This window comes from Cinclus cinclus, chromosome 8 (assembly GCF_963662255.1).
Source record: "Cinclus cinclus chromosome 8, bCinCin1.1, whole genome shotgun sequence".
In the NCBI taxonomy this organism is placed as follows: domain Eukaryota; kingdom Metazoa; phylum Chordata; class Aves; order Passeriformes; family Cinclidae; genus Cinclus; species Cinclus cinclus.
The window spans coordinates 492311-515106 of record NC_085053.1 but is presented as its reverse complement, the minus strand read 5'-3'; the positions used below and the strand labels follow the sequence as shown (position 1 = coordinate 515106).

Sequence of the window (22796 nt, the reverse complement as noted above, 5' to 3'; positions counted from 1 at the left end):
ATTTTAACACACCAGTTTTCCTTGCTGGCAGCAGGATCAGAAGGGGTCCTGGCTGGTCCCTTGCTAACATTTTCTGAGCACCACTATACATCCTTTGAAAACCAAGGCACAGGTACATGCATCCCTTCTGTCCACCTACTCAGGCACAAGGCAGGGCTGGCTCTGACTCATCTGGCTTCCCACTTTCTCATCTTTGTTCTTCTATCTTCCTGAAGCAGGAGAGAATCCAGGTTTTATTTAAATGAGGCCAAATAAACATAAGCAGCTGCAAAGTAGCGCAGGTTTTTAATGGCTTACACCTCCTTGGGCTTGGCTTCTTTCCTTCAGCCTCTGTGGCTGTGACCATGGTCTATCTCCACAAAAGCAGTTCAGTGACATTTGTGCGTGCAGTGGCACCTGCCTGCTCATTTTTGGGAGTGCATTCCCTGCACAGAAAAGATTAACAAATTAATTAGGCGAGCACAGCGTGGTGAGGAGGAGCTGTGTCCACGAGCAGCTGAACCAGCCCAGAAAGCTGCTGGGACCTCGTGACACCCTGGGGGTGTCAGGTTTGCTCTGTCCCCTGTGTGCCAGCCCTGGCCTCATCCCTGCTCGAGAAGGGATGTGCCCCCACATCCTGTGAGCTGCTCAGGAATTGGTAGAATGCATGGCTGTAGTTCAGGAGAACTGCCCAGGCTGGCACCTCTGCAGGAACTTGTGGGTCAGTAAATTCCTTCCCTGGGGTTCTGGTGTCCAATAATCCATGAATGTGAAGAATTTTCTGATTATCTTCTTTGCTATTTTCTGAGTTAGTTACATGAACAAAAGCTTTTTACATCACCATGTTATAGTCCAAGAAAAATATATTTATCACACTACTATTTCTAAGTTTTGTTAATAGCAGAACTAAAAGCAGCTATATTCACACAGCAAAGTTTTCCAACATTATACATATAGCGTTCATTTTAATATTTGCAAAAAGCCAGTAGTATAATATATATTTATAACAACTGCCACTGTTCCATGGTCAGCACAGAGGGACCCTGACGCTTGTTCTCTGCTGTCTCTTCCAGGAATGGAGAGATGTGTGAACAGCTGGGAGCAGCGGGACAGCAGTACAGCCCTGTGGGGATAGGGGTGAAGGCGATTCCCTGTGAGGACACAGCAGGAGCGTTCCAGACCTTGGAGGAACGTGGGATCTCACTGGGAGCAGGGAGAACTCCCCTTTTGCCACGTCGCCAGGGATCCGTACCAGGATTTGGGGCTCAGAACCTGGAGGCGTGCTAGTGCCATAGGGTTGCTGGAGAGCCTGACAGCCATGGGGGACCCAGTGCACAGGAGGGACGTTCCTCCAGGAGGCCCTGCACACCCGTGAGCCCTGGCTGCTGGTGGCGGAGGGTGCCTGGGGCTGGGCTGCTCAGCCAGCCCTGGGCTGGGGGCAGAGCCACGGTGCCTGCAGGGCACCACAGCCGCCGAAGGGCGAAGGGCTGGCCCGGGCTCTGCAGGGGCAGCCCCAAACCCTGGCACGGTGGGGCTGCCGGCCGAGCCGCTGCTGCTGCAGGCGCCTCTGCCCGGAGCGGCAGCGGGGAGCAGGGCGGCACTGGGGGCCTGGGCTGGCCGCGGATGTGCCCCAGCTCAGCACCGCCGGGACCGCTCGCCTAGCGCCGGCAGGGCCGCCCGCCTCGCCATGGTGCTGCCGCCACCCGACAGGCGCCACGTCTGCCTCACCACCATCGTCATCATGACCAGCATGGCCTTCATGGACGCCTACCTGGTGGAGCAGAACCAGGGGCCCCGCAAGATCGGTGTCTGCATCATCGTGCTGGTGGGGGACATCTGCTTCCTCATTGTGCTGCGCTACGTGGCCGTGTGGGTGGGCGCCGAGGTGAAGACGGCCAAGCGGGGCTACGCCATGATCCTGTGGTTCCTCTATGTCTTCGTGCTGGAGATCAAGCTGTATTTCATCTTTCAGAATTACAAAGCAGACAAGAAGAACCTGGAGACGGTGGCCAGGAAAGCTCTGACCCTGCTGCTCTCCATCTGCGTGCCGGGGCTCTATCTGGTGCTGGTGGCCTTGGACAGCATGGAGTACATACGGACCTTTCGGAAGAAAGAGGACTTGCGGGGACGCCTCTTCTGGGTGGCCCTCGACCTGCTGGACATCTTGGACATTCAGGCCAACCTGTGGGAGCCGCACAGGACCGGCCTGCCCATCTGGGCAGAGGGGCTCATGTTCTTCTACTGCTACATACTCCTCCTGATTCTGCCCTGCGTGTCCCTCAGCGAGATCAGCATGCAAGGGGAGCACATTGCTCCGCAGAAAATGATGCTCTACCCCGTCCTCAGCCTGGTCACCATCAACATCGTCACCATCTTCATCCGGGCCATCAACATGATCTTGTTCCAGGACAGCAGGGTCTCCACCATCTTCATTGGCAAGAACATCATCGCCATCGCCACCAAGGCGTGCACCTTCCTGGAGTACAAGCGGCAGGTGAAGGAGTTCCCGCAGAACGCCATCGCCCTGGAGCTTCAGCAGAACTCTCTCTCACACAACCAGACCATCCACGGCACACAGGGCATCCCCCACGAGCCGTCACCCACCAGTGAGATCCTGGACACATGAGGGGTGCCCCAGCCCAGCGCTGGTTCAGACGGCCCCGTGCTGAGCAGAACAGGGGTGATGCTGCTCAGACAAACCCCGGCAGTGAGGGCTCCTCTGGGCACACAAACACCGACCGCGTTCTGATTGAGCTATGGAGTGTCCTCTAGGCGTCTTCATCTCAGGTATAACCCTAGGAGTCCTCCTGACAAACCAAATGGATTTGCAAAGGACCTGAACCAGCTGACCCGACCCTGTCTCCTCCTCCTGCCACCATCCCCCCTCCTGAGCGAAGACCGCTAAGGTTGCAACGTCCCTTTGTACTCCCTGAGCACCTCATCTTTACTCCAAGCCTGGATCGAGGATTTTATTACTGGGGACCTTTTTATGGAGCAGGGACAAGGGCATAGGGGTGCAGACTGGGGGGGAGGGTGGGGCGTTTGAAGCAGTTACCCCTGTGATTGTAGATGTCTCTTCTCTCCAATGGTTGTGTTTACAATTTCCTATTTATGTCGGCTCCGGGAGCTCTCAGGCTGCCCTGTGGACCAGTGGTGGGCGAGATCAGGGAGCCCTGCAGTGGGGTATGGGAATGGGGCCAGCGTGGCTGCCCTAGCCTAGGCCCAGGGGGACTGAGCCTCCACCGAGCCCTGCGCCGACTCTGCCGGCAGCAATATCTGATGAGCTAAAGCTAATCTAATGCTGGTATTTTATGTATTTCATTCACTCCAAACGAGTCAGCACAATATTTCTATTTTTTAGAAGGGTCCCTCCCTCTCTCTGTCTCCCTGCCATTGAGGACCTCTCTGCCTGCAGCACCCCAGCAGCCTCCCCAGCCCCTGGCACTGCTGCTGGCAGGCATGGGCACCCAGGAGGGATTAGCAACAAGGATGGTGATGGTGACGATGCATTTCACTCCGGCATCAAATGTTTATAAAGAGGGCTGCTTTCCACAGCTACTATATTTTTAAAATTAATATTAAAAAAAAATAAAAAACCACCAAAAACAAACAAACAAACAAACAAACAAACAAAGAGCTGGGAAGGATGTGCTGCCCCAGGCAGGTGGCTGAGATGGGGATGGGCTGGGAAGGATGTGCTGCCCCTGTGTCTTGGTTTGAAAGACAGGTGTTTGTTAAGAAAGGCAGGAACCTCTCTTGAAATGGAAAATGTAAACCCCTTCCCTCCAAATTATTATAATTTTGAAATTAAGGAGCTCTCAGGTAAAGATATGGGAATAGGAATAACAGTTCTTTACTAGGAAAATTAAAATTAAAATACAGTAATACAGAAAAGCCAAACCACTGCCAGAGTCAGAATCCAAGCTGACACCCCATCAGTCAGTCAGGGTGTTGGGAGCAGTCCCATTAAATGGTGGCCGCATCCTCCTGCAGTGACAGATGTGGTTCTGTTGGAGCAGTGCTCCTGGAGAAGGTGCAGTTTTCCTCTGAAGGTCCAGTGATGATGTAGAAGGGTCTGGCTTTCCTCTGGAATCCAGTGGAAAAAGGCTGCTCTGATGTTCCAGATCTCAGATTTTATCTGGGGAGGAAATGCTTGGTTCCTCCCCCTGGGTGGAGCATCTCCCAATGGGATGATGGAATTTTATCAGTGATGCAGTGGGACTCAATGGCCCATTAACAGGAGATCTCTTTCCTGGAGGAAGGATGGGTTGTGGAAAAGATAAAGAGCACTGTCCCAGCTGGTTTAACAGATGGTGATAGAATGCACACTGCTGGGCACATCCTGCTTTGCAAGCCAAGACACCCAGGCAGGTGGCTGGGATAAGCTAGGATGGGCTGGGAAGGATGTGCTGCCCCAGGCAAGTGGCTGGGATGGGGATGAGCTGGGCTGGGGTCTCTGCAGGCGTGGGTGGTGGTGAGGGGCTCAGCCGTGGGCAGCAGGGTGGGAGGTGAGGGCCAGCCAGACAATAAAAGCCCCATGAGAGCAATGGCTTCTGGTGGTCTCTTTACTGCCAGCCTGGGGAGGGGAGGGCTCAGCTCTCACACAACCCAAATCACTTGTGTTCTCTTCTGTCCACCTCCCCTGGACTCCCAAGTGACATCCTGAGGCTCTGCTTGCACTCACTGAGCAGTGGGCTCACAAAGGAAATAAATAATTTTTCCAGCTGCAATGCTGCCCCAGGGCTGGGTGTGTCTCAGCTGCCCGACCCTGGGGGGAGGCACAAGGAGACAAACAGGAAACCTGCATCTCAAACACGCTGAAATGGGATATTTTTGCTTCAGAAACAATGAACAAAAAGGAGATGGAATAAAACGCCTGGTGCTGTTTACATTTCTCTTCCACATTTTTCCCTGGCTCTGCTTACTGAATTTGACCTAAATCCACAAATCATTTCAGTTTCCATCTTCTCAGCCCATCACAATCTGTCCAAAACATTTCAACCATCCCTCATCCAGACTTCCAATTTTAGGACCAGGCAATTGCAGTCTTGCTTGGCCACCCTGTCACCAAGGAATAACTCTAATGTTAATTAAATCCACTGAGAAATAAAACATTATCTTTGCCAACAAAACCGAGTTTGCAACAGATTTAGCCAATTGGAGAAGTTGCTTCCCCCTTTCCCTCAGGAAACATGAGAGGAAGTGGGCAGGTGATTGAAAAGGTATTAGCAGAATTAATTAAATTGCTAAATTATTCTGGAATACGTATGGAATTACACATTACATCTCTGCTGGTGTCTTTAAAATACATGTGATTATCATCAGTGCAATTAACTCCCAAGTATCTAATAACATTCTGCTGCTCTTTTAGGTAATTAATTTATGAGCCTTTGTTTTATAGTTCTTGCCCAGAACTGAGCCGGAGAAAACCTTCAGGGAAACCTTTGGCATGGTGCTGTGCACCCTGGGGGCTGGGACGTGCCAGCTGAGGCAGTGCCTGGAGCCATGCTGAGCCCTGGTACAGAGATCTTTCATCCTGGGGATAAAATCAGTGATCTGGTGGGTTTTTCTGATGGCTTGGGTGTGGTTTTGTTCTGTTTCACCCCCATAGCTAGCTCTGCACCCTTGCCTTGTACTGGAATACGTTCATATTCCCTTGAGCCTGATCTGTTGCTGAGGTTGCTTGGGAGTGTCTGGCTGTGCTCCCTGAAGGCAGCCTGCATGGGAAGGGAACATTGCTTTATCCTCCTGGTTCCATTACTTTCAAAGAGGTTTAGGAGTCCCCTCAGGTTTTTCTTGAGCTTGCGAGACCCTGCTTCCTATTGCTGATGTGAGGTTTTTGTCTCTGTGGAGTGGGGTATCCCTGTGGAAGGAGCAGGAGCAGAGGTCCTGCAGGTGATGCTCACCTGGGATGCAGTGCACCACATCATCCCCAAAAAAGCCATAGGTGCTTGAAGCCCACTCTGGTGAAGGGAGGGAGAAGAGGCTTTTCCCATCTTCTGCTCATCATCCCAAGGGCTCTGTGTGCATCACCTTCTGCCCCAGCAGCACAGCCCTTCCTTTCCTGGGAGCAGCAGTGAGGAGCTGGGCCCTCCTCAGCAGCTGCCAGAGGAAGGTGGGGAGGAGGGAGAGGTGAGCTGGCTGGGAAAGGAGGATGTCTGCAAGCAGAGAGGACAGCCAGAGCAACCAGCAAAGGCCTTGGGGCACGGAGGCAGCACAGCAAGGGCAGCACTGCAGGTGTTCCAGCTCCCTGCTTGCCTCCTCTCCAAAATCCAGCCCTGCGAGCATAGACAGGACCCCCAGGAGCCACAGGACCAGCAGGAAGGGTGGCACAGTGGCTGGGCAGGGTGGCTGGCTCCCAGCCTGGCTGGTTGTTAGGGGAAGATGATATTTTGCTGTGGGCAATGAGAACTAAAGGAAACAATTTAAACTAAATAGGCTGGAACCGAGTGATTTTTCAGCTTTCCACTGAGAAGAAAAAGAGCTTCTTTGTGAACAGTGAAATCCTCCTGCCAAGCTATAGAATCCCACCTGATGAAGCCAAAGCTGCACAATTAAAATGCAGAAGGGATGCAGGGTGGAAAATCCATGGAGGTGGTGACCCTTGCTGCTATCAGAACCACACCATGAGCACAGGTGGAGGTGCTTTGGGGACCCAGCTGCTGCTGTCCTCCCTATTACCAACCCTGGCCAGTGCTGAGGCTACCCCTCCTTCCAAGTGACACCTCTGGAGGAGCCAGGTCCAGCCTGAAGCTTGCTGGGCACATCAGAGGCATGGCACCCTCTGGATGCCAAACCTGAGCCCCTCCCAGCCTTTCTGTCAGGCTGGTCCCAGGGCCCAGAAAACTGCCCCAGTCCTGCACAGGCACATGGGATCTGATATCACTGCTGGGCAGTGCCCACTTGTGTCCCAGGCACTGTGGGACTGCAAAACAGGAGGTCCCAAGTGCAACAAAGCAAGATGTGCAGGCTCTTAGAATGCATTAAATCCACCTGGGTCCCGTACCCCTGTCCAAACTTCGGGGAAAGCGGCAGCAACGGGCTTGACCTGCTGCACACCTGACACCAGCCTGATGTCAGAAAAAGAGCAGGAAAGAGCCTGGACCCAGCTGCTGTATCCCAGCAGCCTCCTGGTACCTGCAGCACCTCCTCACTGGAGCTCAGGGTTTTATCCTACCGGAGCTCATCCAGCCCTCAGCAGCCCAGCATCCTCCTGCTGCACTCAGCTGTGTGCTGGCAGGGTGCTGAGTGGGGTTCCAGCCAGAGCTTCTCTTCCCCAAGGTCCTGGCAGCTCTCACATGTCCTGCTTGTCCTCACCTTACTTTGGCAGATGAAAATCTCTGATGCTGAAGCCTCTGTACGGGACTGGAGTAGGGTTCAGGCAGTGAGCTGAAATCTGCAGCCAGGTTCTCCATGCTCTGGTGGCTGTGCAGGGCCTAAAAGGGCTTGGGAGCATCTGGGAGAAGAAATGCACCCACCGGGGCCATGCAGCACGAGGATGGACTCCCTGCAGTGCCTCCTGGTGCCGTACTGTCACTTGGAATCATACATAAATAAGGGTTTTTTTTCCCTTTTGATCAGTCTGGGTTATTTTGATGAGCAGAGACAGACTGAACTTTCATGTCAATTGCTGTTTTCCTCCCACCAGATTTGCTTCACTTTTTTAGCTCAGGCCAGTGCTGCAACAGAAAACATGGGGCAGGTATCCAGAGCACCTTGACAGCAATTCTCATCCTCCTAAATCCTTCCTGCCCAGGAACTGAGACATAAGTTTCAGACCAATTTAATCCTAACTGAATTCTTCAGTTGTGTCTGGTTTTTAGGTCTGGCATTCTCGAAGAACACTGTCCATTTAAATTGCTGGTTTGGGCTTCCTCATTTAATTTCATCTTAATAAAGATTTTATGTGACTTTGACATATTCAGTGTCTTGAGTGTATTGACACGGCAGCCTGAAGAAGCATTATGACCATAATGGCTCAAAAAACATTAAAAAGACCCTGGCAAGGTTTATCGATTGCCCTTTTTTACAGCTGCTTGAAGACAAAGACCAGTCATAGGGAAGAGTTTCTTGTTTTTAGTGTGTTTTTTTTTTTTTTTTGTGTGTGTGTTTTGTTTTTATGTGAGCTTCCTCCACTTACAGCAAAAGGCATTTGCAAACAAATGTCTGCAAGCTCTTCCTCAGGACTTGAAAGAGCAGCAGTCATCTTGCTGGGGTGTTGTCAGGAGGGCAATATGAAAGGAAAAATCCTGCAGATAGCAGAAAAGTCACCTCCAAGGGGAAGGGATCTGAAAGTGTAAATAAATAAATCGGTAATGAAGATGCCTGGGTCCTCCCCGCTGGTGTATCCTCGAAGAAAAGCCTTCATTCCTCACTGGGGACTTGCTGTAACATGTAGAAGGAAAGGGTAAATCACCTGCCAAAATATGTCCTTAACGCTGTGGGTTTCCCCAGGGACTCTTCCCAGCTGATATACCCCAAAGTCTGTGCGAAAACACAAAGGCATCATGGGCACCTTATGCTAAGTGCAACAGAGATAAAAATCAACAGAGATAAAAATTGGCGAGGTGGCAATATGCTGGAGATGGAAGAGCAGAAAAATCATCTCCTCGTGGCCAGCACTTGCATACTGAGATGCCCCCAAGAGCCCTTGCACAGCCACCTGCCCAATTGCTGACAGGAGGATTGGTTTCTAAAGACACTTTAGTAATTTCCCCCATCTCCTCCAGCCCAGGCAGGGGTGCCTTCTCTTCAAAGGAAGAAAAGCACTTGCATCAAGCAGCAGTAGCAGTTCTGTGTGTATGGCCAGGTGTGCTGTGGGCTTCCAGGCTGGCTCTGCCCTTTGACCAGAGGTATATACAAGAAGAGATATTGTAATAAAATAAAATATGGCTTAAGCCCTACAACTCTAACTAAGCTAGCAGCTAACTTGTAAGTTCCCGTGTGAAAAAATCATAAGAATGAAAGTCAGCTAGTGCAACAATCTATTCTAGTAACAGAACTGCTCACACGTGCAAAAACAAAAATTCTGTCCCATAAAAATCAATGAAGAAAATATGTAAACATATCTAGAAGGAGAAAATTTGATAAACATTAAATTATGCCAACCTTATAAACCAATAAAACTTTACCAACCAATAAACTCACTTTCACTGTGTTGCTGAACTATTAAGTTTAACATAGTGCCTTCTAAAATTTCCTATAAATATGAATAGCTATACTTACTTTATGAAAGCTATATGAATAGAAAAATAGCTTTTCCTTCATGAAGAAACTGAGTCCCATCTGCTTATTACTGCAACAGTGCAGGAAGCAGCACTTGGCTTCTGAGTAGGGCACAGAGAAGGAGCAAGGAGCTTCCTGGTGTCCCAAGAAGCAGGTGAAAAAAACACACTGTTTTCTGTCCCAAGAAGCTCCCTGGTGTCCCAAGAAACAGGTGAAAAAACGAACCTAGTGGTGACTGATGCAGTGGTGACTGAGGTACAAGGAAGGACCTTCCTTCTCAACCCTTGAAGAGATGTTGCTACGACACCAATTTTGTGACATAAAGCCAGCAGACACAAGGTCTGCAGGGTTCTGTGGCCACAAATACATTTTCTAATGCCTTTCCATGGCTGTGGGTGAGTGATCACCCTTGCCTTATTCACCAGGGCTCCCCTGCTTCTCCAAATCTGCTGTGAAATAACAACTCATGGCTCACGGGGATGAGGATGCTGAGAGCCAGGGCGCAGCACCTTGGGCATGCCAGGCACATCCTCCTGCAGCCCAGGTGGGCCAGGCCAGCACACAGCTGAAAACCCAGCATCCCAGCTCCCAGGGCTGCTCACATGGAGCCCGCTCTGCCTAGCAGAATAAGTACCTCGAGCAGAAAAAGGCACTGTTTGCCTTTCCTGTGCTGATGCCAGGGACAACTTAGTATTCAAAAACTGTTTTCAGATGTTTCACTTCACAGCTGGTGAATGAACTCAGAGAACTCAATAAATCTCTTTGTGAGACATTATCTCTCATTAATCTCTCAAATGAGGCTGGCACCTGGAATTGCATCAATCTTTACCTGCACATAGTAGGAAACAGGGGAATAGGCCATCATCAGAAAGTGTGTTATAATGGAAGAGTCCCAAGCAGCAAATATAAAAGAAATCTTCATAAAATTTTCCTCCTCCTGGTAGGAGGACGTCAACTGTTGGAGGAGATGGAAGAGATTTTAGAAGGAGATGTGGCAGCACAAGGGCCTCCAGCAGTCTGCAGGCATTACAGGGGCACCGCCTTTTCATCACCCATCCCAGGAAACATGCGAAAACTTTAAATGGTGCTGCAAGCTCAGGAGCAAACTGCTTCACAAGAGCTGCCAGCTTGCAGATCCCTGTGTGGCTTCTGTCTCATCCTCCTGGCAGTAAGCTGGACTGGCTGTGCTGGAGCATCCAGCATATGTCATCACACTCCTATGAGTGGGACACAACCACCAAAGTCACTTCCCTGAGGAAGGACAGCTCTGGAAAACGTTTGGAATGGACAGAGATGATTTAGCAAGTCTTGAACAGCTTGATGTAGAAATAGCATCCAAAGTGTTCTCCCTTGCAGGGGATTTTGAAATTTATTTGGGCATCCTTTGCTTTGGTGCAACAGATGCTAGGGAGGCATGGTGGCCTGGAATACTAATGCTTCCTCCAGCATTCATGACCTCAGAGCAATTGACAGCTCCATGTTTTTGCTGGGCATCATGCAGCCTCATCTTCTGTCTCAGAGCTGGGCTCTTCCCACACCAGCTAGGAATTAAAATTTGTGCCTCTGTCCACAATGGTCCCCTCAGGGGTGGGGCATTTTGCATCAGGGCAAAGGCTGGAGCTGGAAAGCAGGGATGTGGTTATGGCAGGGATACCACCCACTTTGCCCAAATGGGAAAGTTAAGGAAAAATAAAAATGCAGTGAAGCAAATCTGTTCTGTGACTGTAACCACCACCATCCCCTGTAAAGGGTATTCAGCCTGGATTTTAAGAGTTGTCTTTTATTGATGCCTAATGTTCCGTAACCAGCATCCAATGAGGAGCAATTAAACATTCCCTGAGATAAAATGTATGTCTTGGGGTGATAACCAGGCAGAGGATCTTCTACTGCAATGTCAAAATGTGACTTTTTACCATGGAGCCGAGTCTGTCATAAAAATCCCTCTGCTGCCTTCCAAAGGCTGCTTTCCAACCCCTCCCTGCCTCCCCATTCCTGGGATGTTACAACAGCTCCCGGTAGCCTGGAGCTGGAGAGCATTGCCTGACTGTCTTGGCTTGCAAAGCAGGATGTGCCCAGCAGTGTGCATTCTATCACCATCTGTTAAACCAGCTGGGACAGTGCTCTTTATCTTTTCCACAACCCATCCTTCCTCCAGGAAAGAGATCTCCTGTTAATGGGCCATTGAGTCCCACTGCATCACTGATAAAATTCCATCATCCCATTGGGAGATGCTCCACCCAGGGGGAGGAACCAAGCATTTCCTCCCCAGATAAAATCTGAGATCTGGAACATCAGAGCAGCCTTTTTCCACTGGATTCCAGAGGAAAGCCAGACCCTTCTACATCATCACTGGACCTTCAGAGGAAAACTGCACCTTCTCCAGGAGCACTGCTCCAACAGAACCACATCTGTCACTGCAGGAGGATGCAGCCACCATTTAATGGGACTGCTCCCAACACCCTGACTGACTGATGGGGTGTCAGCTTGGATTTGTGCTTCATAATACTGTATTTCTATTTTAATTTTCCTAGTGAAGGACGTTACTCCTATTCCCATACCTTTGCCTGAGAGTTCCTTAATTTCAAAATTATAATCATTTGGAGGGAGGGGGTTTACATTTTCCATTTCAAGAGAGGTTCCTGCCTTCCTTAGAAGACACCTGTCTTTCAAACCAAGACACTGACCCAGCTCACAGCTGGTTGGTGACCAGTGGTGAGCTCAGCCTACCTTGTGCTCCAGCCACCTCCCCCTGGCAGGCTGTGAGCCCTTCAGGAAGGACACAATTTCACAGCTCCATGTGCAGTAACACCAGCCCCAGCAATCACACAGATACATTTAGTGGCACCCACGCAGAGCCCTGCTGGCTGAGCTGCACTGTTTGATGAGGATGCTGAGCAGCACACCAGGTTTTCTCAGACTATAGAAGCCAGCAGGACCTGGGACAGCATTTTGGGCTGTGTAGGGAGGAGCTGTCATGATGCTGCCATGAGTCTGAGCCCTGCCAAGCATGATGCTGTCAGCAGCCCAGGTGCTTTCTGCTGGGAAGGCAATGCCATCAGTCTGGTGGCTCATGCCACCCCTGCTTTGGGCTGCTGGGTCTTCTGAGCATTGCTTCTCTGGCTGGCTCTGTCTGGCACACTCATCTCTCTCTTGTACCTCACACCTCTCTCAGGCACTTCCCAGGGGCTCTGCCTGATGGAGCTCTACCTTTATTTTTCTGACAAGTAGAAAATTACATCTACAATATTAAGTGCAAGGAACATGAGTTCTGTGGGGTTCAGGGTTTGAAAGGCAGAGTGTACTCATGGCTGCTGTGCCTGTGCCATCCCAACCCTCATTCCTTGATTCTTTTGTATTTACAAGAGCAGCACCAGGCTCAGGGCACATGGACCTGAACAAGAAGAGATGTGCTTTAATGGCTGGCTCTGCTCTTCTTCCATGGGTTCATGTGGGATCCTGGAAATGCTGCCAGTGCCCACAGCCAGCGAAAATCTGGAGCCTTGTGGAGACAGCAGCAGCAGCACTGGGGATGCTCTGGCTGCAGCAGGTCTCCCTGCTTCCAACCCCAAACTTTCCAAAGGACATACCCTAGGGATTTGCTTCTGTCAGGATCAGGCTTATGACAGATTTCTGCTGATTTTTCTTTTTCCCTGACATCTCACTGAACAACACCCAGTGGCCCTTATGTTTCCAGTCTGTCCCTGGAAGAAATCTTGCCCTTCTCCTGTTTAAGCCTTGCTATGATGGCTCTTTAATCCCTCCTTTCCTGGGCTGAGCAGCTTGCCATACCCATCTCCTTCACCCCAGGGTTTTGCAAACACATGCAAAACAGCCCCAGGAGGGGTGGGATGAACCCAGCACAGTTTTCAGGAGCACTAGAACAAGCCTGGCATTTAATTTGTTGTAGCCCCACATAGGATTTAGCAAAGGATCTACCTGTAATTGTCAGTGCCTAAATGACTGTTAAATATGTCCTTTAACTGGTTTCTGAAGGACTTGTGCTATTTTAATATTAAGCATCTCAAGAAAGAAAAGCTCTCTGTGAAACATTAGCTCTGAGATCCAAAAGCAATCTCACTAACACACAATATCAAGTTTGATTGACAAGGCCAATACCCATAAACTGTGCTGATTGACACAAATTAGCCTGCCAGCCTTTAATTGCTTCTGATTGTGTTCTGCATCACTCTGATTAAAAAATTAGTCCCATGCAAATAAAAAGTCAATGCGGAAGGGGGTGGTTCAAGATCTTGGCTGAGAGTCTGCCCTGGAGGCTGCAGCCTCCCATCAGGCTTGCAACACCAACCATGGCCAGCACCTAGTCATGTTTTCTTCTCCTGTCTTTCCTTCTTTCTCACGGGGCTGCCTTGGCTATTGTTCTGTACTGCTCCCTGTGTGCTGCTTACAGGGTGGATATGGAGGCAGGCTCCAGCCCCCTCTCCCTTCCTGCTGCTGCTGCCCACCTCTCCACCTGGCATTTCAGTAGTGTGGCAGCTGCAGGACCCAGGTGTCCTGGTTTGAAAGACAGGTGTCAGCTAAGAAAGGCAGAAACCTCTCTGGAAATGGAAAATGTAAACCCCCTCCCTCCAAATTATTATAATTTTGAAATTAAGGAGATCTCAGGCAAAGGTATGGGAATAGAAGTAACACTTCTTTACTAAGAAAAAAAATTAAAATAGAAATACAGTATTATGAAGGACAAATCCAAACCACTGCCAGAGTCAGAATCCAAGCTGACACCCCATCAGTCAGTCAGGGTGTTGGGAGCAGTCCCATTAAATGGTGGCTGCATCCTCCTGCAGTGACAGATGTGGTTCTGTTGGAGCAGTGCTCCTGGAGAAGGTGCAGTTTTCCTCTGAAGGTCCAGTGATGATGTAGAAGGGTCTGGCTTTCCTCTGGAATCCAGTGGAAAAAGGCTGCTCTGATGTTCCAGATCTCAGATTTTATCTGGGGAGGAAATGCTTGGTTCCTCCCCCTGGGTGGAGCATCTCCCAATGGGATGATGGAATTTTATCAGTGATGCAGTGGGACTCAATGGCCCATTAACAGGAGATCTCTTTCCTGGAGGAAGGATGGGTTGTGGAAAAGATAAAGAGCACTGTCCCAGCTGGTTTAACAGATGGTGATAGAATGCACACTGCTGGGCACATCCTGCTTTGTAAGCCAAGACAGTCAGGCAATGCTTCCCCTGTGCTGCTGACTGCTCTCAGTCCCCTGGGATAACTTTCAAGAAGCCTCTGTTTATCACATCCCCCCAAGGCACAGGGCAGCAGGATGAGCTCCTGTGGGCTGCACAGCTGGGGACAGTGGGTTTGGTGCTGAGGACAGCCCAGCACGGAGCTAATGCTGCTCTGCCCCACACTCACATACAGGCTGCAAGTGTCCTCCCTCTTCTTTTCTGCTTTCCTTCTCTGCCACTCTTGGCTTTGCCCAGCCTGTATGCAGTGAGGGGGTTGATGAGCACCAAGACACAAGAGTGGAGGGCAGCAGGAAATGGACACCAATGCTGAAGAGCAGGAAAGAGGGACCCAGTGGATGAGTGTCTGAAGGGAGCCACTCCTTGGTTCTTTGCAAAGCCAAGGACATCCCAGGGGATCATCACCTCTCCCCTGACCTCCTTTTGATGCCTACAAGCCAGAGCTGAGGAGATTTGTGAAAAACACTGTTCCCATGGCAGCCAGCAGCAACTCCCAGATAAATAAAAGCCAAGATATGATCACACTCTATTAGTTTGATAATATCATTTATAGTTGACTTAGAGCTGCATCCCATCTAATTAAAAGGGAGCTGCTTGCAAGAGGCACAAGAACAGAAAAAGACAGAGAAGATCCTTGCCCTGAGCCCTGTGCCTGTGCAGTTCTCTTGTCAGTGAATGGCTTTTTATTTCCCACTCCACACTGGAGCTAATTTCATCCATCACCAGAACCAATGTGACTCATGCCCCCAGCAAGAGACAGATGCAGTAAGTGAGCACCAAGAGAGAGGGAGGGGAAGGCACTGCTCTCCAAAGCCAGTGTCATCTGGAGTTCCTCTCTTCCTTAATTACACTCCTCTATCTCCTGGGCTTTCCTGGGGCTAGTGCTTCTGCACAGTCAGGGAAAAGCAGGCAGCAAAACCACAGAATCCAGCCCAAACCCTCCTCCTCTTCCTCACTGCAAGCAGGCAAGAGGAGGGAGGCTAGGATGGCACAGGGCTGGCTCAGCACAAAGCGTTCGGCCGGAGGCACAGAGAGGGCATGGATTCTCACAGAGATGTCTTCTTGGCAAAATACCAGTCCTTGTGGAAAGCAAAATGCTGCATTTTCTCCTACAGCCATAATGTCAGGATCCCCCAGAATGCCCCAAAATGAGGAGAGGAAAAGGAGAATTTGTGTGTGTAAAGAAGTAAGGGCTGACTGTGTCCTATTTTCCACCTCTGGACTGCATTTCTGAGGTAATTCTCAGCTGCTGGAGCAGTCTGGATGGTGTGTTTGCTCCCTGAGCTGTGATGAGCAGAGCCCAGATCAGGGTGTGGGCTGGTAAATCACCACCCACCACCCCAGGCTGTGGTCGGTCTCCTCTGCTGGAGTGGACAAGGAGCTGAAGCACGTCTGGAAGCTCCCTGGAGCTCACCTTAGCTGGGGGCTAAGACAGATGGGGATCTCCTGAACTTCACAGCAGGGCTCTGCACATCTTTGTCAGTGTGGAGCACCCCGGCTGCCCTGCTACAAAAATCATCTTGGGCACCAGCACTGCTTCTTTCACAGGCAAAGTTTGCCAGAGCTGGAGAGGGGCTGGAAAGCGTTTGAGGGGTGTAGGTCATGCAGAGAGGGAGTTCATGGCCCTACAGAGCTGCAGTGGCCACCATGGCCATGGCCTTGCCTTTCTCTCCAGGGGAAGGAGGGACAGCAGGACCTGGAGCCTGCTCGGGTCCCACCCCTGTCACTGGTGCTGGGGGGATGGCTGTAAGACTGGGGACATCACAAACTCCTAAGCTGTTCAGGTGCTCTTGGAAGATTTGCCCTCTGTCCTTGGGGAAAGGCACTGGAAGAACTTCCAGCCTGAAGGATCCAGAGTCACCGTGGGGCTGGCTGAGCTCCTTACTGCATCCCAGAACATCCCCAGCGAATTCCTGATGCTGTGCAGAACCAGCAAGGAGCCCCTGCCCTTGGAGGAGCCCTCTGGCCAGAGGTATTCACAGGACAAGCTGCTGTCCCAACCTGCCCCTGAGGGTGTGCAGAAGTCCTGGCAGCGCTAATCATGGCTATCCAAGGTAATAGTAGCTGTTGCTTTCCTTCCAGACTCCCTTCCAGATGTATTTTCTAAGAGAAAGCTGTGCAGAACGCTGAGGGCAGAGGGGCAGCTTGCACAGGGCTCAGGGACTCAGGGGAGAGGGGAAAACAGCAAAATCCCCTCATCCATTCAGTGCCCACCCTGTGCAGGGACCTGTGCAGTCCCTGGGCACAAACTCTTCCCTGTTCCCCACCCAGGGAAGGGGGATTCCCTCTGAGCAGGGCTTTCCCTGGGTAAATCACAGAGTGCAGCATCCTGCTGTCTGCCTTTCAAGGTTATCAGCAGCATCTCACAGCCCGGCTGCTCCTGCTGCACCTGCCCTCACAGGTGAGATTTTCTGGGCCATCAAACACAAAGGGCTGGCAGGGAATCCTCATTTGGAGAGAGGAGACCTGCTTGCCTTTCAGAGGGTGATAATGGAGCTGTGAAATTTCAGTTGCTTTATTCCACAGGCAGCCTCCAGCACACCGGTGTTCCCACAGGCTGCCAAGCTGTCTGTTCTCACACCACATTAGCTGTGCCCACTGCAGGCTCTCACCTCTCCTGGTGAGCACCAGTATCTCCTTGATGGGTGCAGGATCTGCTCCTCAGAAGTCAAGCTGCCAGTCCCCAGTGCTCACACAAAATACAGTTCTCTAGGTGCTAAATCAGGCTTTGTACTGCTTGAAATTCAGGTCCCAATGAGCCTTTCCCTGTCTGAAAGATGCTTCTGGCAGCCTCTGACTTGTCTCCCACTGAGGAGGTTGGGGAGCAGCTCCCAGCAGAGCCCTTGGCACAGGGACGTTGCCACAGGACCCTTCCCACTTGCTAGGACTGGTGCTTCTCACACTAAACTCAGAAATTCGATGTTGCGTTAAAATTCTTCTTTGTCTAACATTCCACTTCATCCATGGGAGTTCTTTTATGGACACCCAGGGCCACTTTTCCGTTTCGTTTAAGGCCGTCACCAGACTTTATCCCACACTTTCTGAATGCAGAACACAGAGCCCTCCTTGGCTCTCAGCATGGTGCTGCCAGGAGAGCTGCCTCCCAGGAAAGCTGTCCCTGCCCAGCTGCTGGCCTGGCTGTGGGTCACACCTTGGTGTGGGGGCTGCATTCTCCCAGCCTGCTACTCTTGCACGCTGCCTCTGCTGGCTCTATCCTGACACTTCCAGGGGACACACCGAGATCCTGGCTCATACCAGCGAACAAACCCTGTGAGTTATTTCAGCTCTTTCCCTACCACTTGCTTTCCCTGGAGCCTAGTGGCAGCTCTGCTGATGGGACAGATGACATCTTAAGGTTTTGCTTTTGTATTTTCCAGGTTCTGTACTGCATTAGTGTGTAACTCTGAACTTCCTATCAAGTGTCAGCAAGCTCTCCTCACAGCTCAGTCACACAAAACAATCCTTTTCCAGCCCCACAACCAAGGACACAGCTGCAGCTTCAGCCCCAAAAAGTGCAACCAGCAGGGAATTGAGGAGAGAATCTGGGAGGATGGGACTGCAGAACCTGGAGCTGGAATTGGACAATGAACCCCAATATGGACATGGACCAAAACTTATAAAAGTGTGAAAACTCCTGACTCAGAGTCCATCTTAGGAGGAGCCATGGCCGGGCTCTTGCACTGCCCAAGGTGAATCCTTTGAAGGCTTTTTAATAAATCCCTGCTTAATTCCTTTAACTCTGTCCAGCCTCTGTTCCAGGGAGCTTCTCCAGGCATCCCCACATGTGGGACTTTGCAGCTTGTGGCTGCTTTCTGCTGCTACATTCCCCTGTCAAGCACTGACACAAGGAGCACAGTCAATAATTGGAGCTGATGAACTGCTTAAAGCAAAGACTCTTACCCATGTTAACACATACCACCAGGATACAGGGAATTTAAGCAAACACATGAAGCAGAAGCCAAATTATCTCCAAATGGGTTTTCTTTCCAGAGGTGTCAGTCACTTTTCAAATTATTTTCACTAGCTGTGGATGATGAGGGAAGGTATCTGGGATGAAGGTGCCTTCTGCTGTGTGACAGGCCTGGAGAATCAGATCATTCCTCTGTAAAATCAGCTTTCACAGCCATGTCCCTGGCAGCTGAGGGTGACAGGCTGGCAAGGAGTAAGTAGCCATGGCAGGATGAATGCCAGCAAGGGGCAGAGCAGCTGGAAAAGCACGTGAAAGGGGCCTGGCCAGTGGTCTGTGTGCTTCAGTGGGAAATGAATTCCAGCCCGTGCATTTAAACAAAAAATGAATCCTGTCAAAGCCTGTGTGGTGTTTTTTTTCCACCTAGTTACAAGGCTGATGGATGGAAGTGAATGTTGGCATTACACAGAGGCACCTGTCACGGTGTCACCCAGCAGCCTGATTAATACGCAAGGTGTGAACGTGTGCAGTTTGTAGTCTGCAAATTGGCTCACAGAGGGATATCAAAGCACCTGGGAATGGAAAACCTTCACCCAATGGTGGTAATTCTGTGCCACCCCTCAGACAGCAGTCTTCTGACGCATTATTTTCTTATTGAGATGATTCAAAGTGAGCAGGACTGGGTTTATTTAAATAACAAGCAGGAAGGGCTGGGAGCTGCTCTGCAAAGCTGCACGTTTATTTCCCCTGGGAGCTCATGCCTCCATCACCCAGGGCTCAGCCAGCAGGATGCTGTAGGACTGAGAGCAGGTTAGGCCATGCTGCAGGGCAGTGCTCTTCCCCTGAGGTCTCCCTCCAGCCTGGAGAGCTCTGATCTGCAAATCAAAGCAGCAGCATCAAAGGAGACAGCAGTGGGGGAGAAAGGAGAATCTATTTTTTATCACTTCCTCCTGCCCCTTGCACTGGGCTCTCCCTGCCTGAGGCATGCACTGAGTGAGGGCAAAGTCTGCTGCCCCTGGAGCCAGCAAAGGAGGAGAGCAGGAGATGCTGCCCAGGGCCAAGGACACGAGAGGAGTGAAGACCATGAAAATGAGAGGTTCCTGAGCTTCCCTGGAGAGCCGAGGCATTGGGCAGCTGCGCTGTTCCTACCTCCTCCAGCTGGGCCTTGAGGGCAGCTGCTCCTGCCCCGGCTGGGAGGATCCCTGCAGCACCCAGCCCTGGCAAAGCAGAAGCAGCAGTTTTCCACGTGCCACATCAATTCCCTTGGGAATTACTCCTGACAGGCAGCTTGCTTCCTTGGGATGCACACGTGCTGCTGCTGTTCCTCCTTCTGCCACCCTGGCTATGGGCTGCACCTACTCAGAATTTGCTAACATCTATGGGCTGCTTCTGAGATTGGTTTTCCTCCAAAAATCCCACTCAGGATCAAACTCAGGTGTGAGACCAAAAGCATCTGAGCCAGAAGCCAGGATGCTCTTGAGCCAACCTGTCCCAAGGAGCCTTCACCCTCATCAAAAGGGGTGAATAAAATGATTGCACCTGCAACACTATTGCAGAAGAATCTAGCTGCTTTGCCTTTTCAGTATTTATGGCCTTTTTCATTTCTGAGTGCTCAAAAATATCAGCTTATGCTCATGTTGGTGGAAAGGAAATGCATGACATCTGTTTAAGAGCAGAAAATAAGGAGGGAATCTTCCTACAATATGGGAAAGCTCCTTTTATTGTCTGTATAATAATTGCACAGACTTCCAGTCTGCAGATAATTTGCAGAGGACAAGGTGCTCTCAGTAAGGATGAAAACTCATCAAAAATAAACCTCTTCTGCCAGAAAAATAATTAATTTAGATTTGGGTCGGGGTTTCAAGCTCATGCAAAGTGCCTTTGCAAATCGCCCCCCACGCACATGGTTCCAGCTTTCTGATGAGCACAATGAATGCCTGCACCTCCAGGGTTCAAAGGAATTACTTGTTCTCAACATCAAAACATTTCCTGACAGTTTTTCAGCTGGAACACACAGGTTTTGTGTAAATGCTTGATCTCTTGGAGTGCAAGGGGATTTTGCTAAGCCCCGTCTGGATGTATCCATGGGCCTGAACTGAAAACACACCTGGGGGTGACAACTGGCAGTGAATTTATGGAGAAGCTTCAAGTGCTCCAGGAGATGGAGACCATGCAGTCTACCTTGGGTGAAAGGCAGCTGGGAGCTGGTCTGTGTGCCAGGACCTTGCTGGGCCAGCCTGGACAATCCCATACCCACTGTCCTGCTTTGTTTCATATGTTTCATATAGAGATTCATTTCATATATAGATTTGTTTCATATATAGATTAATTTCATATCTAGATTTGTTCCATATATAAATTTGTCTCATATATAGATTTATTCCATATACAGATTTTTTTAAGGGATAAGAAGGTATTCATGCAGCATCCTGGCACCAGAACCTGCAGCATCCTGATGTCCCAGGGTGAGGCTGGGCAGGGAAGGGGTCCTGCTGTGGGCAGGCTGTTCCTCATGTGTGCTGCTGGCCTTGCATCCTCCACTGCTCAGCTTCCAGCCACCACCACCAGCCCTGGGGCTGCTTCCTTCCTCTTCTGCTTCCAAATCAGCGTGAAGCGGAAAGCAGCAGGAAAGATTTCCATTTGAACGCTTCGAGGCTGATTACACTGGAAAAGCAACTGGGAATAGACCAAACATAATCACAGGTAGCAGTGTGAGCATCATTAATTCAGGCACTGAAAAAGCAGCCTCTTCCAAAAAAAAAAAAACACCTTCATTTTCTCTAATCCCTTGCCTTTGGCCAAGCTGGTGAGGTATTTACAGCACCTTGTTTGGGATTAAAATCCCTGCAGATGCTGTCCATGGAGCAGCATCTGGTTCATGACTACCTGTCCCAGGTGTGACCCCTCCAGCCCTGGCAGACAGGGCTCAGCCCTCTCTGCTCTGAGAGGGGATGGCACCTCAGAGCTTCTCCCCAGAGCTGGGAGCTTGTGTAGGTGTTCCCAGCTAAGTGACAGGGAAGCAGAATTCTGGGGAGGCGACACACTTTCAGGAGAACAAAGCAAAGACTTTCCTCATCAAGGCAAGGAAAAGCCCTTGCACACTGAAGTTGTCAAAAGGATGGCCTGAATTATTCAGGGGGAGCTCTGTGACGCCATCACAGAGTGCAGCAAACTGCTCCAGCTACAAGGTGTGTGCAAAGCAGCTGCTCTGGCATCTGACACTGAACATCAGGAGAGGGCCCAGTCTGGAAATGTTGTTTTTACAGCATTAATTATGGATGCTGCTCCAAACATCCCCCAGCAGACACCCTCTACTTGGAGCTCCACTGCTCTGTGAGCTACACCACAGCATCAGCAGCACGAGGAGTTCTTGGATGGGGCTGGTGGACTCAACAGATCCATGGGTTTATTTTTCAGGTGTGTCCTTCTGCAGGGATGCACTGGCACGACCATGTTACAGGAACCCCTGGGTTTGGGTGGGTTCAGCTCACTTGAGTATTTCTTGTCTTTTCTAAAGAAATGCTAAGCCCTCAGCAGATAGAATCTCTCCTACTTCAGCATTTTCATGTAAGCTTAATTCCTGATTTCACTAGAAGCTGGTGTTCTCTCAGAGTTGCCATAGTTACTGATGCATGCGTTTCTGATTTCACACGCTAATGACTGTCCCAACCTCTTGTTTGTGGAATAAACTATGTAACCCTGAAAGCAACATAAAATGAAATATTAAAGCACTTACGGTTCAGAAAGCCGACATCATGAATCATAAATTGGAAATAATCACATTATCAAGCCTGGATTAAAATAATCCAAGCCTCTAGGCTGACCAAGAGATCAGGACAGCCCTCAAGCCAGATTTTTGGGGATGCTCCAAGTCTGAGAGGCAGTATGGTGTTGTGGGGAGTATCACTCTGTCCCTGTACAACCAGATTACTCAGGCAGTGGTTCCAGCTTTGCTGCTGCAGGAAATGATGGAGACATTTGGCAGCCTGGCACCAGAGCGACAGGCACAGGATGTGCCCTGGAGCAGCCCGTCCTGAAGAGGGACATGAAGGACCACCCCCACTTCCAATGCTTCTTTCCTGCCCCGAGGAAGAGGAGAAGCAGATGTTCCAGGTGGCACTGGGCAGCACCCAGAGTGGCACAGGGACAGGTGAAGCAATGGCCATGCAGCAAAGCCCAGCCCTGCAGCCTGGCTCCCGGGTGACCTGGTGGCCTCTGGAGCTCTGAGTCCCACCTGGAAGGTTGAGGATGTTCCCTTGCCACTCCAAAGCTGCTGTCTCTGCCTGCTCCCACACCACAGCCTTGTCCTGGGGACTGCCAGACTGTCACAGGGCAGCAAGGTGCCCCCGACACCTGAAGACATGTGGGGTAGGTGAGCAGGGGTCACAAGCCAGAAGTGCCTTTCCTCATGCCTGTGCTGGTACAACTCATTACACACTTCACTGGCTTGAGACTAAATTATAATAAATGCATATTAAAATATCCCTA

The 22796-nt window shown here is 50.5% G+C and overlaps 1 protein-coding gene across 1 annotated transcript; it reads left to right on the top strand.

The window, feature by feature from the left end:
• The first annotated feature begins 1666 nt into the window (after positions 1 to 1666).
• Positions 1667 to 2617, top strand: TMEM121 (transmembrane protein 121). The gene has a single exon (XM_062497837.1). It carries the CDS (start codon positions 1667 to 1669, stop codon positions 2603 to 2605), a length of 939 nt encoding a protein of 312 aa, XP_062353821.1. The 3' UTR covers positions 2606 to 2617.
• The last annotated feature ends 20179 nt before the right edge of the window (positions 2618 to 22796 follow it).